This window comes from Idiotropiscis lumnitzeri, chromosome 14 (assembly GCF_059441095.1).
Source record: "Idiotropiscis lumnitzeri isolate Australia: NSW breed Sydney's pygmy pipehorse chromosome 14, RoL_Ilum_1.0, whole genome shotgun sequence".
Taxonomy (NCBI): Eukaryota; Metazoa; Chordata; class Actinopteri; order Syngnathiformes; family Syngnathidae; genus Idiotropiscis; species Idiotropiscis lumnitzeri.
Window position 1 is genome coordinate 7,059,512 of NC_142404.1, and position 13,714 is coordinate 7,073,225.

The following is a 13,714-nucleotide window of genomic DNA, read 5'->3' on the forward strand; positions in this document are numbered from 1 at the left end:
TGTGTGTGTAAGTGTGGCGCATTGAAATTGAATTTCAAATGTGCAGTCAAGCGTGAAGCAATAAAGCTTACCTGCACAATTATGCATACTGCCAGTGCGCCATTTATCAACTCATTTTTCTATATTGTTTGCTAAGGCAAAAGCAAAGTGTTATTATTTTTTTTTGTAGTTGTATTACACCGCAGCAAAATGGAATCTCCAATAACACTTATTCATGATCATTACATAATATGTCCACTACTACTGTGCACAAGCTTCCTTTGGCTATATTCACAAGATATGAAGTACGTAGACACGGTGGATGACTGGTTAGCACACCCTCCCCGGGGCCTGCTTGGGTTTTCTCTGGGTGCGGCTTCCTCTCAGATAGTTAAAACAAGCATGGTAGGTTGATTGGACACTCAAAATTATCCCTAGGTGTGATTGTGAACCCAAGTGGTTGTTCGTCTTTGTGTGCCCTGTGATTGGGTAGTAACCAATTTTGGATGTACCCTGCCTACTGCCTAAAGACATCTGTGATAGGCGCCCGCGATCCTTATAAGGATAAGCGGCTTGGATAATGGTTGGATGGCTGACGAGACGTGAAGTTTGGCTGATGCTACTTGTGATTTTCTTTTTTTTAATTTTTTTTTTTATTTATAAGTGTAATAGGTCAGCAGCATGCTGTGAGAACATTCTTGCAGCATCAGTAGAAGGCCTATCTCTGTGAGTCATGCCCTATTAAAAATGCACACCTCAGGAGGGCCAAAAAGCCTGTTTGGCTGCAGGTATTTGCAGAATCACCTCATGACTCAAGAGCTCAATATAGAGCGAAGGTTGACTTCATAAAAGCGCCTTCGGAACAAACTGCAAGAAGTAACATGCATGTTGTAAAGGGCACTTAAGCAGCCATTGCGTTCTATCTAATCAAGTCAGTCCTTGCCTTGTAAAGTGGTTGCACTCCAGCTCTGGCAACTCACTCCATGTTAGATCCTACCTGTGCTCTCTATTTATGCTCACCATCAGGCTAAGCTTAAGACTGCATTGTTTCCTGATGAGCTGGAAAATCACGGAAGCAATAATAATCATGATTATTTGACTTGAGATTGACTCAGTACAATAAAATGATATTATGCATATTAACGCAATTAAACGATGGTGGCGTGGTGTACAAGTAAAGGAGTTCCCTGTCTTTGACATGCTAGTGTCAATGTTAGCCAAACGCAACCCTCTGCATCGCAGTCAAGTCAAAATCAGGCAAGTATGAATGGACTATGGAAATAAAGAGTCCATTAAAAAGATAAAGTAGTCCTAAGGAGTCTTGATGGCAGTTCATGCAAAGTTTGAATTCACTACGGTTACATTGTATTAACAACGAATGAAGTGTATCAACAATGTTGCTTTGGGGTAGCATCTATTGCAAATAAGGTGGGGGGGGTAGCGATCGAGCTCCTGGGTGGTCCCTCATTGATTGGCTTTCTGTGCCACTTTTCGCATGGCATATTGGAGGTGAAATGGCGTGAAGCCAGGCCTGAGTCCATGCTTCATCACTCTCGTGTATATGCACAAAGAGCGATCCATTATCATTTGGAAGGTGGGAGGAAGCTGTCTAGAACAAACATCATTTTAAACCACATTGTTGTGGGAGACTGAAAGCACACACACGCACACGCACACAAACACGTACACGCATGCACTCATCAGTGTTGATTAGAATAATGCATTTAGCGCGTGAAATTAGGTTTGCTCCAAAGGTTTAATAAAAGGAAGGCAGCAGAGTGGTAGATAGACAGCAGAGGAAACCAGAAGCGACACGCCTTCACCGCACACCCACACACTCATCAACGTCTTTAATGCTCACAGAAGATGTGCGGCTCGTATAAAATGCTGCCCAATTCAATCTTGTTATGTGTGGTGTACTATAAAGATGCTTTTACACGCTGCAGTGACGCATCTTTTTTGATTTCCTGTCTCATTGAAGACCATAGTAATTGTCGTTGTCTGGTATTAGAAAAGATGACGATGGACGCTGTTGCCGTGCCATCATCTGTGTCACAGTTTGGTGGGCTTCAGTGATGGGAGAGACTGATGGTCCGCTGTTGGAGGTGCAAGAGATAGGTTGAAATGTTTACCCTGTGACAATAAATATCCAAATTGAGGGGAAAATAGGTGTTTACCCCTCAGGATACAGTGGTGATGATAATCATGTGTTGGTAAGAAAACGTGTAGCAATCACCCACATCCTCAGGCCAGGTAGATGAGTCATGAGATATATTGGAGAAATAGTTAAAAAAAAAAAAAGCCTGTAAACAATACAATTCAGAAGGAAAAGAGATGCTGAATTGCATCTGTGTACTTCAACAATAACAAAGGCAAGCAAGCATCTGAATTTTGAGTAATGGTGACTAATGAGTGTGACTCACCATTAACAAAAGAAGTTGTTGAGCAAAAAAGGCTCAAGTAAGAAAAAAAATTAAATGAATAAATATTTGATGAGAAGAATCAAGATATGCACTTTTTAAAACTTGCACGGCAGTTATAATCAATTTTAAAAGTTCTATATAATCATGATCATCACAATAGAAAAAAATGTTTCTTAAATTACAATTGACCATCTAATTTTAAACACAACAGTTCTGGACACCGGTCAACCAGACTAAGGTAAAAATCATCACCTCATTTAATTTAGACTTGATTACATTTTAATATTCCAAACAATTTTTCCAGTGTCCAAATAAGTTAAGCACTATTTTAAAATGGGTAGGGAAAGTCCAGTGGTTAATGACCCAAAGGGTCCGCATAAAAGCACTTCATGACGCTGAATATTCTTTCTTGATTTTGGCGTGTGATCTAATACAGCACTCACTATACTGTACACACACAAATGTTTTGATTACTAATAAATGAGTAAAGAATCCATGTCCAACTCCTGCTACTGGTTTCTTGTTTGCACAGCCACAAATGACTCACCATCATGTTATATTCGACATAGTTGTTAGGACTGCATACATGATAAGATTAAGTCTGTACTATATCTGACTACACTGCCATCTAGTGAGAGGTTTACTCATTGCAGCAGCTAACAGGTGCTTGAGGAAACATGGATGGATTAGCAAAATGAATGTGGCTCTGTATAGGCATTAGTTGTGATATGATAGATGGTCACCATGTCGAATTATTTATATTGCAGTGTCATGTAAATCTGTAGTGTTATTGAAAAAATAAGTCTGCAGGGAGTTCCTCAGATTCTCAAGATCCAATTAGATTTGGTGCGGTGGTAATCTGTTTATTGCCCAAATCCACCCTCCTCCGCCCCCATTGAGTCTGACAGGCTTGTTGCATGGAAAACCGTGGTGGCAAGAGCATGCGGCTGTCAGGCTACATGCCGTATTTGTCTGACGGGCTGCGAGAAATCAAGTCAGGAGATGGAGTTAGAGATAAACTCATCAGGATGATTACTTGCTGTTTGTGCAGCTGTGACAGAAACATACCGAATCAGTGTAAAATAATTTAGGTGTTTGAAAACCTCTCATCTTTGATTCTAATTTCTGCATAAAACAAACAATTTGTTAAGGTGAATTCAAACTGATCAAATGCATTTTGGAGATGCTTGTGTTGTCACCTGATTGTTTATTAATTAAACTTAAAGCTGCACACCTTTTGTGGGACTTAATGGAGCGAAGGCTTATTTAGGGATTTAGCGTCAGAGAAGAAAGCCTAAGTAGACGGAGAGTGGGGCGCAGAAGAAAAGAGCGTTCCCCCTCAGAGAATTCCCGATACAAAGTGCTCTTATCTCTTGAATGTCACCTTCAGTTATCAATTGGGAAGCCACTGCAGGCTTCTGAGATTCTGTGCCACTATGGCAGTCATTGCTAACAGTTTACAGAGATATTTTCTTACATGAAAAAAAAAGACCATACCGCATTAATCTTACAGGCATGTGCATATATTATTTAAAAAATGGTTTTCATTGTAAAATGTTAACGAGTGGGTGAGGGGGGAGGGTTCATGGTTCTTAAGATTTTGTTCAATTGTATAAAATTGTTTGTTGATTGATTGTGTTGTGATGTGATGCAATTTAACCAAAATGGAGTGCGCCAAGTGGCTGAAATCAGCAGAGGAGAACTTGATTCTTTGAAGTTGAATAACACGACGTCAGCGATGGAAATTTGAATTACATCCACAATGATGACCATTATAGCACTGTTGTTCTGCTCAACACAATACTGTCACGGAAATAGAAGGTCAGAACAGTCAGAGGCGTCATCACTCATCGCTAATATGAATACATTCAGAGGAGAGCTGTAACATTTTTTTTAAATCAAATATGTCAATTATTGTTTTTGATTAGTCAACGGATACTATAAAAACAAAATGTTTTAAAATTTCCACTCTTTATATGAAATGACATTATATGAAATGAACATTGAAGAAAAGTGTACAAATAACAGGTTGCTGCATAAACATCCCGGAGCCCCTGTTCATGTCAAATACTTTTATAATAGGCCATGGAACAACACGCGCACCCCCCCCCCCCAAAAAAATAAATAAATAAACAAAAAAAAAATATTTATATATATATATATATATATACTGTATGCTATACATACCATCTATCCATCCATTATCTGATCCGCTATCCCAGCTGTCTTCGGACATTAAGCGAGGTAGACCCTGAACTGGTTGCCAGCCAATCGCAGGGTAAACAAAGACGAACAACCATCCGCGCTCACCGTCACTCCTCGGGTCAATTTAGAGCGTTCGTTCTAGCGACCACATATGTTTTCCGAAATAATGGAGAAAACCGAGTTCCTGGAGAAAAACCCTCGCATGCATGAGGAGAACATGCAAATTTTACGCAGGAATTAATTCAGTTGAGAACATGCCTCCGCCATCACAGACATGCATGACTTGCAATATGTGCAGTACATTGTGATGATGATCTCAAACTATATACCGCACAGCTTAACAACACAAATATATTACAGCATACAACAATACAATTTGGGACAAGTCACAGAACATAAACTGTTGGTATGCATGAGGCCAGAATTAACAGTTAAAAACGCAAATTAAAAAAAAAAAGTCTTTTGTCTTGCCAGGTGAACTACATTTCTCCTGCTCTCCCATGTAATGAACGAGCTGTTTGAATGACTTTTCATGTTTCTCACACTTGATTATGACTATGCAACAGCACCAAGATTAGACTGCTTCACATCAAAATAGAATAATGTTGGAATCTGTCGTGCTTTTCTCTGTCTTTGGGCTCTACTTTGCTCTTCTGTGCTTTATAAGTGCTCATCTTCCGCTTAACTCATGACGTGTGACGAGAAAAGACCGCTCAGACTTAAACACCACAGTTTAAGTGTGTTTTTATTGATAATAATAGAACAATGTTGTTTTGAAACTTGAAGTTAGCTATTAGAGGTTTATGGGCTGCGCGGCTCTCCAGCAGCTCCACTGCACGCCTCATTAGCCACCTAATGAGAGAAGGAAAGGGTGACCCTGCTCCCTCACTCTCAGCTCGCCTTCCCCTCGGGGTAGTGCTGCCGGATGGGGCATGGGGGACCCAACCCAAATGTCCCGAGAGCAAATAGCTTATTGTATTTGACATGATATACATATTAATGTTAGCCTTGATCATTGACATAAGTCTCAGGGTAAATGCATATTTACGACCTCACTTCCACAAAGTTTCGCTGGTTCAGTTCCATTACAGTGCATTTATTTATTTTTTTTATCCCAAGTATCTGACAAGTTCCCCTTTTCACCACCACATCATTGTACCAATAGTAGTACGAGGATAAAATACCCATTTAGAAATGATTGTTCACATACAAACAGAGTTGACTTCATTTGTGCTTGTTTTCTGATGACTGTGTGTCAGCATACAGCACTGTTCATAGTCAATTTTTTTCACAAAGTTATTGGTTAATTTTTCAGGGCTTCCACGATGTTGCTCTGATTAAGTACATACAATGAAATTGAACTGTAGTTTTATGAACTGAATGTTACTATCCACCACAAGTCTTAACAGGAACTATTTCGAGGGTACAAGCAAATGTCCTGTTTGCATATTTGACACAGATAGCAGCACCAAACCTACACACCTATCAAGATTTACTTTTTTGAAACATAATGGCTTAGGGGAAACATGACCTTAGTTTTAGGCAGTGTATAGACACGGAAATCAAAATAATAACTTTAAGGCATTTTATATTGGGACAGAAAATAACAAATTGGTGAGTTTTTTTAACCTTTGGTTAACAGAGGTTCCACACAAAAAAGTTAATTTGTGAATGCCGAATCGCAAAAATATGTGAGTACATTTACTGTGAGAAACTCAACTCAACGGCTCTGTTTGCTGGCAACATGGCTTTAGTTTCAGTACTACATGGCCTTCCTATTTGGCCTTCCATGTTCTCTTTTTGCTTGCGTGGATTTCTTTTCCAGGTAGTCCGGCTTCCTCTCACATTTCAAAAATGGTAGGTTCATTCTGACTTGACATTGTCAGTTCGTGGGAATGCAACTAAGACTGACTGCCTTATATCAACCATGTAACTGGTGACAAGTTTTGGGTGTACCACGCCTCCCACGCTAAGTCAGTTGGGCTAGCTCACCAACGACGAACTATAATAAATAGGTGGATGGATTCAATATGTACATAGTAAGTAAGTACAGTTCATATATTTTTTGTCCAAAATCCTCCCAGTTATGTGAAATGACATAATTCATGTATTTTCTCAGTTTATCTCGTTTGCATGTATCTAACCTCTTTGTCCCAAGGTTTGCTTCTACCAAAATAGTTTGACATTTATAGACTGAAACGAAAGCACTCGCTGGACTGGTCGAGTGATAATGGTCCGCATTAGTCATCCTTTTAGCCTTGGTCAGTAAAAGGGGTGACGTTCCTAAGAGACTGAGCTCCCTTAGCTTATCTGAGCCTGAAATTGACTTGAATGGTGAAGGAAACAGTGGCGGGTTCACCTGAGCGACTTCTCAAGGCAAAACACATTAGTCTTGGCTTCATTGTTCAACTATATATCATCCATTCTCTGTCACACGCTGAAAATTACTCACGTAGCGCATCCAAACATCAGCTTGAGAAAACTATTCTGATCTCTTGCAAAACAAATTCATGCAGAGAATCTGCAAAAATGGATGCAAGACTTGTGCAGCTGCAATTTTAAAATCTGTTAAGCTCTTTTTAATGGAAATAATTTTAAATACAAATGCTGCGGGTTCAACAAATGTCTATTTTCAGTTCTTTACACACTCTAAAATGTCCTGAAACACTTCTGTGCATAATAATTTGGAACAGTGCCTTTATAGAAAAAATGCTTTTGTTTTTGAAGAAAATTGTATTATCATTGGCATGTTTGTTTAATAAACATTCAAATTATTCTCTCACACACGGTTGATGACTTGAAAATGATATGAATAGAATACTTATATAAACCATTGAAAAACATTATTTGCATAATAATTTTGAACACAGTGTATGAAAAGCTACAACATAAGTATTCTCTGTTTGTACCCATAGCTACAATTCTAAATGCTTGAACATGATCTGTCCAGAAAGTAGTACATTTTCCCCTTTGCCCTTTATTTGTGTGTGCTTTATTGATCTTATATTGACCACACTACGAGGCCTGTGCGTTCGCACATATTGTTAATAGTGATCAATGGTGGTGGCAGCGCACCAGGTGGACACCCTTGCACTGCAGTACATCAATAAGCAGCTAACAAAGGAAACTATTCGGCAAAAGCTGACAAACACTTTTTTTTTTCTTTTTACAATGAACTCTGGACATTAATTGCTGCAAGGTGAAACAGTAATTCTTATAGAATCGAAATGGCCTCCTGTATAGTACACTTCACTGTGAATCTACGGCAAATTAATTAATTAATTCCAACATCCCCTTTGCTTATTTTATCTCCCCTCAGTCGGATCCCTACATTGGAAATACACACAAAAAGTGGAAAAGTACACAAATAATTGGCTCCACACCTGTTTATTTAAATGTTTGTTTCAGAATTTGGGGAGTTTTAAGGTAAGTAAGGATAAAATGAGCGGAACACGGAGGAAAAGAAGTACCATGCTGGCACAGTGAGCTAGAAAAAGGTTATTGCATAGAAAATTTGGCTTTCATGCGATTCTTCTTTGTGTCCGACCAATTGATTAGGGCCTTAGGGAACAATAGGGTCCTTATTAATTCTTCATTGTTGTCTCCTGTATGTGTGCATCGCTCTTGTGTACCGTGCTGCCAATTGTGCAGGCATCCTTTGGGATGAATCAGCACTTTCCGTGTTTCTACCCAAGAACTGCAGCACTACATAGAACTTAAGCACAGCTTTATTTTCAACCCCATAAAGATAGAATTAATGTTTGTGCTTTAAAAGAAACTAAGAAGGGCGTTATCATCAAATATTCGATTAATTGTCCATTACGAATTGCGTCAGGTTTGTGCAATTCATTGTGGACTTTGTTGATTAAGTCTTAACTAGAGGGCAAACTTTTGTTTCATTTGTTCCACAAGTACTGTTGAAACAATTGTCCATCCAAAAATACATTTTCTGTACTTTGCAGGAACACATATGGATGTCCCAGGTCAGAACACATGATGTCAAAAATTCGTAATTGAGCCGTTCAGACCATTATAAAAAAAATAAATAGATAAATCTGTGCATGTATTTAGATTTTTTTTCCGTATATTTGCCTGTGCCTATACCCAGAACATCGAGAGAAAGATGCGGTGCACAAACATTGGCACATACTGTGATTAAGTTTCCCCTCACCCACTCAGTACTGAGAAGACGCTCCTATATATGTAAATATGGCAGTAAATGAAAAAAACAGTTGTCACACTACACAGTCAGACAACCAGTATGGAGGAACGTTTGCCTTCACGCACAGGCGAATGGACTGAAAACATTAACCAAGCACAGCTAATTTGCCACACAGCGAGTGGCCTGCTCTGAATGATAAGGTGCTGCTCGGCATCGCTTTAAATGCAGTACACTGCCGGTGCTAATCGGCAATGCATCAAAGGTTATCTGCAGGCACCCACACAGAGACTACCTGCCAGGGATTTTCAATCAGCCTCCCCCATATGTAATTAAATGGAAATAATTGCTTTCATTTCCCTTTTGTCATTTTATTTTGTCAAGCCTTTGCCACAATGCACATTGTTCTGTTACTGCCTGTTTTTTTTCCACCTCTTCCTTTTCTCCATCCAACCACTCCAAAGTAATCTTTGTTTTCTTTCTTTTGTTGGCTTCTTCCATTATGTTCTCAAAGTAAGTCAGATCTCAAGCTAAGTGTCCCTTTCTGTGCGTTTATTGTTTTTAAAGGTAAGCGTATTGCTGCCATCATCAGGCAGAAACGTAAAGCTGCAAACTGCTTTCCACTGTTGGCTTTCCCCTCGTAGTTGAACAGTCAAGATATAATCCTCAAAATCCTAATGTATCCTAAAACCCAAGTGATGTTTTTGTTCCTTTTTGTCAGTTTGAATCGGCTTGTCTGCAGCTATGAAAACTCACAATGGCGTGAACATGAAAAAAAAATAAATGACACCACGATAATATGTAACTTTTTCCTCCCCAAAATAATGTGAAGAATAACCAATACAATTCAGTTAGTTTTTTTACTCAGTGGGAAAAAAAAAAACTATCTAAAATACATAAAGTATGTTGGTAGCCGTTTTCATAACTGTGCACACCCTGAATCAAAAAGGATGCTCAACATCTTTCTACTCCAACAGAAAAGCATACTTAATATGATTTGGGCTTATTTTTATTTGGCTTGAACAGACGCTTAAGTCTCTAAGAAAAGTTCCAAAAGACAGTCAAAGTTGCCCCTAATCAACAAAATAATTGCTTCAATGGCAAAAAAGTGTTTGTTTTTTTAAAATACACCTATCGGAACAAGAATTTGCGTGGTTTTGCAATGATATGTTATGAAAGCAAACGACTAGCATTTCGCCGATAACTAATTTCTTTTATTGAGATTTTGGGTGTACTGTACACCCTCTAAAACTATTAATCTTGGTGTCATATTTTGACGTCAGAAAAAGTGGATATTTTAAACAAGTTTACTTTGTGTATCATGTTCCATGCATTAATTCTCTTCTCTTCTCTTCTCACTCTTCCACTTCGCTTAGCTCAAGCAAAGTGAGGCAAATGCCGACACCAAAGAGAAGCTCCCTCTCCGACTCAGGATTTTTGAAAAGTTCCCCAACAGACCTCAGATGGTGAAGATCTCCAAGCTGCCGTCAGACTTCACCGTTCCCAGAATCAGGTACATCATCCCAGTGGATTTATTTGAACTGCAGGCTCATCCAATTTGTGAGCAGTTTGCTCAACAATACGACAGACAGCTTGGTTGTTACAGAGTAAGGTGATCAATTCGGTTTACTAAAGGGAAAAAAATGCACATTCTGCCGTTTTTATTTATTTTTTTTTAATAGAAGAGCAGATCCACCTCAGACACAACCAACATTCCAATCAATTTCATCATTAGTCATAGCTGTGAGCAGTGCACAGCTGGATCATTCATCGCCAGAATCAATCTCTGAAGCCATCTGGTGCCAGCAGAAACTCTGCTGTTACAAAATGTTGGGGGGGAAACGAGTCCTTGAGTAATCCGAGTACCTCGACTCATAAAAATGATAGTGGAATGTCTTCTGCCTCAGGAACACAAGACAAGCCTGCCATAGCAACAACTGTTCATGCTTTGTCATGACGGTAAAACATCCCCAGCTTGGTGAGAAGGCCAACTTCAAAATAAAATATTCCCAATACAGTAATACACTTGACATCTGTGCCTTTGTATGCTAATATTTTTAATTTGTTTGAGGAGAGTGTAGACTTGACGAGTCTTCCTGAGTGGAAGTTGGATAGTTGGAGTGCAGTTTAAGCTTAAATTGCTGTCACAAAGTGTTGCCGCCAACATCAACACCTCATCCTGAAATCATGTTTAAGGGACACTTTGATGAGATTAACATTCTCACTTATATAATAGTTTTGCGTGTAAAAATGACGAGAACGAGGCAAGCGTGGTAATATTGCTCACTTTGTCAGTTCTGTTGTCTGAAACGGCAACCCGATCGCCACCAAAATGCAAATGCACATTACTACTCGTGTCCACTTCAACCTGTGAAATTATAAAAGCGTTCTGCACAAGCGGAGGGAGGCGGGGCTACATTCCTCATTAAAAGTGGGCATTTTTCAAGTAGATACTTATTTCCTAATTTCTCCAAAATGAATGCATAAAAAAGAAAATGGTAACTAAATTCCGTTTCCTGATGAAAAAAATATTGAAACTGAGCTTGTTAGTGAAAAATGGACCATCTTGGCTGGATGATTCATTTAATTAAGGACAATAAAAAAAATGCAAAAATAAAATCTAATTACGCTGACATCGTGGAACTTCTGTTGCCAGCGATATCAACTAGCCGCTAAGTGAGTGCACCATATCAGCTGTCAAGGGCGTCGGATTACTTTTCAAAGGCAGATTAATAAGTGAAAATGATTCTGCACACGCTCATGCTGACAGCCCGAGACGGTTACAGTTCCTACTGATCAGTTTGGAACAAAAACGGGAACACTTCAATGACCAATAAAATTGCTTCCGTCTTTCTTACGTCACTTCGTCTCATAGCCCAAAATCTCACTCACTAATGTTTCTAATGATGAAAATACAGTTTGCTAATATGCAGTTTAAATTTCATCTAAAAATGAAAAATAATAGGTAAATCATTATTGAATTAAATGTGTTATTGTCTCTTGTGTTTTCATAATTGTTCTATAATCAGGAAAAAAATACATATTTTTGAATTCCATCTGATACTCTTACTTGATTGAATTTTCCCTAGGATATCCAAATACCAATATATTCGATAGCTGTAGCCCTACAAAATATCCTGTTATTTCTACAAGTATTAACCTGCTATGCTATTTTTTTTCGCACGCTTTTTACCCTACAAACCCAGTTTCACCCCTTAGCTCTCAGTTGTGTGCATTGATAAGAACAAAATGGTGTCCCAACTCCGAGAGAACTTATATCAGCGGTGAAAGCTCAGAGATATAGCCCGCCACAAGCTAGCGACGTGCAGCCTGATATGAGGCCCAGCCCTCTCGGTTATTATTATTTATAAAAGTGTATATACACAATAAATAGTAGATTATATTTTACGCTAAAAAGACTATATTTGGTCCTAGAAAACAGAGTAAAACATTGACCGTAAAATGTACTCAAATTTTAAGACGAATATTTTTACTGGGTGGTTTTAGAGTCAAATTTACTTAAATCTAAATTTATTGTGTATGTTTCCTGTTGTCATTTTAACTGCGTGCCGCATCCTCAAGGGAGAGCTTCATGAAGCAGTTCATCGACAGGCAGCAGCAGGACCCCAGCTGTTTGTTCCGCAGACTGCCCTCGGCCTCGTCGTCCTCCTGTGACCACTCCAAACGCTCGGCCATTGAAGACAACAAGTATATCGACCAAAAGGTGCATTAATGCTCAAGTAATCACCCTCCACCTCATAGACACGTGGGTATGAAGGTGATAACTTCTTCCCTTTCACACTATATACCTTTAAAACTACACTTTGGTGATAAAAACAGCATTATTAAAGAGCTATGATGTTGTATTTGTCCGAAGGCTACATTCATCAATTGCTCCAGCTTCATTGGTTTGCTGTGTTTTGCAACCCGTGTTTTCTCTCTCAGCTGCGCAGGTCAATATTTAGCATCCAGGCTCGGAATCTGCTGGAAAAAGAAACAACAATCAATAAAATCTTAAGGTAAGACGCTTGTATGAATTCACAATGAGCATGCAAGTGAACACGTCTCATCTATGTACAGCTTAAAACTGAGTGTTAAAATGCAGTCAACTGAAATGTTAGCAACAGTGTATTTCTTGTTTTTACTCTATTACGGGACAACCTTTCAAGGAAACATATTGAATTCTGTTTTTTTTTAACTATCTATCCAATAATCAAGAATAGTAGCATTCTTTACATATCCTATTTCATGTCTTGCGGAAAACAGACGTTTTGTTATTTATTTATTTTTATTTTTTTTTCTTCATCCCACTCTAAATACTGCCGGGCCAATGGCAAGTGCAGTTTCAGACTCAGTTACTGTTGTGAAATAAATAATAATGTACTGCTCAGTATGGCAGTGCTGGCACCGGGTGGACATTAACCCAATGTCCAATCTGTCTGGCCCTCCCGCTGAACCCTCCTCCTCTTCCTGGAAGATCGACACGATATTAGCAGTCATAGCATGCCTTGCCTGCTTTGCTGCCATTCTCACAAACACAAAATCAAGTTCACATCAGCATCAATAGTTTAGCACATGTCCGGATGCATAATGCGATTCATTTCTCAATTGATTGAAGAGCGAACACTGCGGATGCCCTCTAGGATGCTTGGGCGCATCAACCTGATGATCACTTTCAACATCATTGCTTGATTAAGCCTTCATTTCCTCACAGAGTGGTCTTTTTATATGAAATAAAATGGCGGGACATTAACTGCGTTACCTAACTGATTGACTGTTCACTGCAAGCGGTTCAGATAATGGATGGATGGTGAAGTACTAAACCTCACAGACAACAAAGAGTTTGATTCATCATAAATCTTACCAATCTGGTTATATAAAATGTTTGTTTTGCTACTTCTTCCAAGGCGGGTTTTCTCCCCCACAATACTTTTTTCCGCCCAACCCA

At 39.0% G+C, this 13,714-nt stretch overlaps 1 protein-coding gene across 6 annotated transcripts in view; it reads left to right on the plus strand.

Moving 5' to 3' along the window:
* Nucleotides 1-13,714, plus strand: part of nalcn (sodium leak channel, non-selective) — a 68,176-nt gene that overhangs the window by 39,133 nt on the left and 15,329 nt on the right. For 5 of the 6 annotated variants that reach the window (XM_088315029.1, XM_088315033.1, XM_088315034.1 and 2 more), the window contains 3 exons: nucleotides 10,143-10,279; nucleotides 12,349-12,490; nucleotides 12,712-12,785. In XM_088315029.1, coding sequence (XP_088171155.1) covers nucleotides 10,143-10,279; nucleotides 12,349-12,490; nucleotides 12,712-12,785 — 353 coding nt within the window. The remainder of the gene's footprint in view (nucleotides 1-10,142; nucleotides 10,280-12,348; nucleotides 12,491-12,711; nucleotides 12,786-13,714) is intronic. The other variant, XM_088315032.1, reaches the window with a different exon arrangement.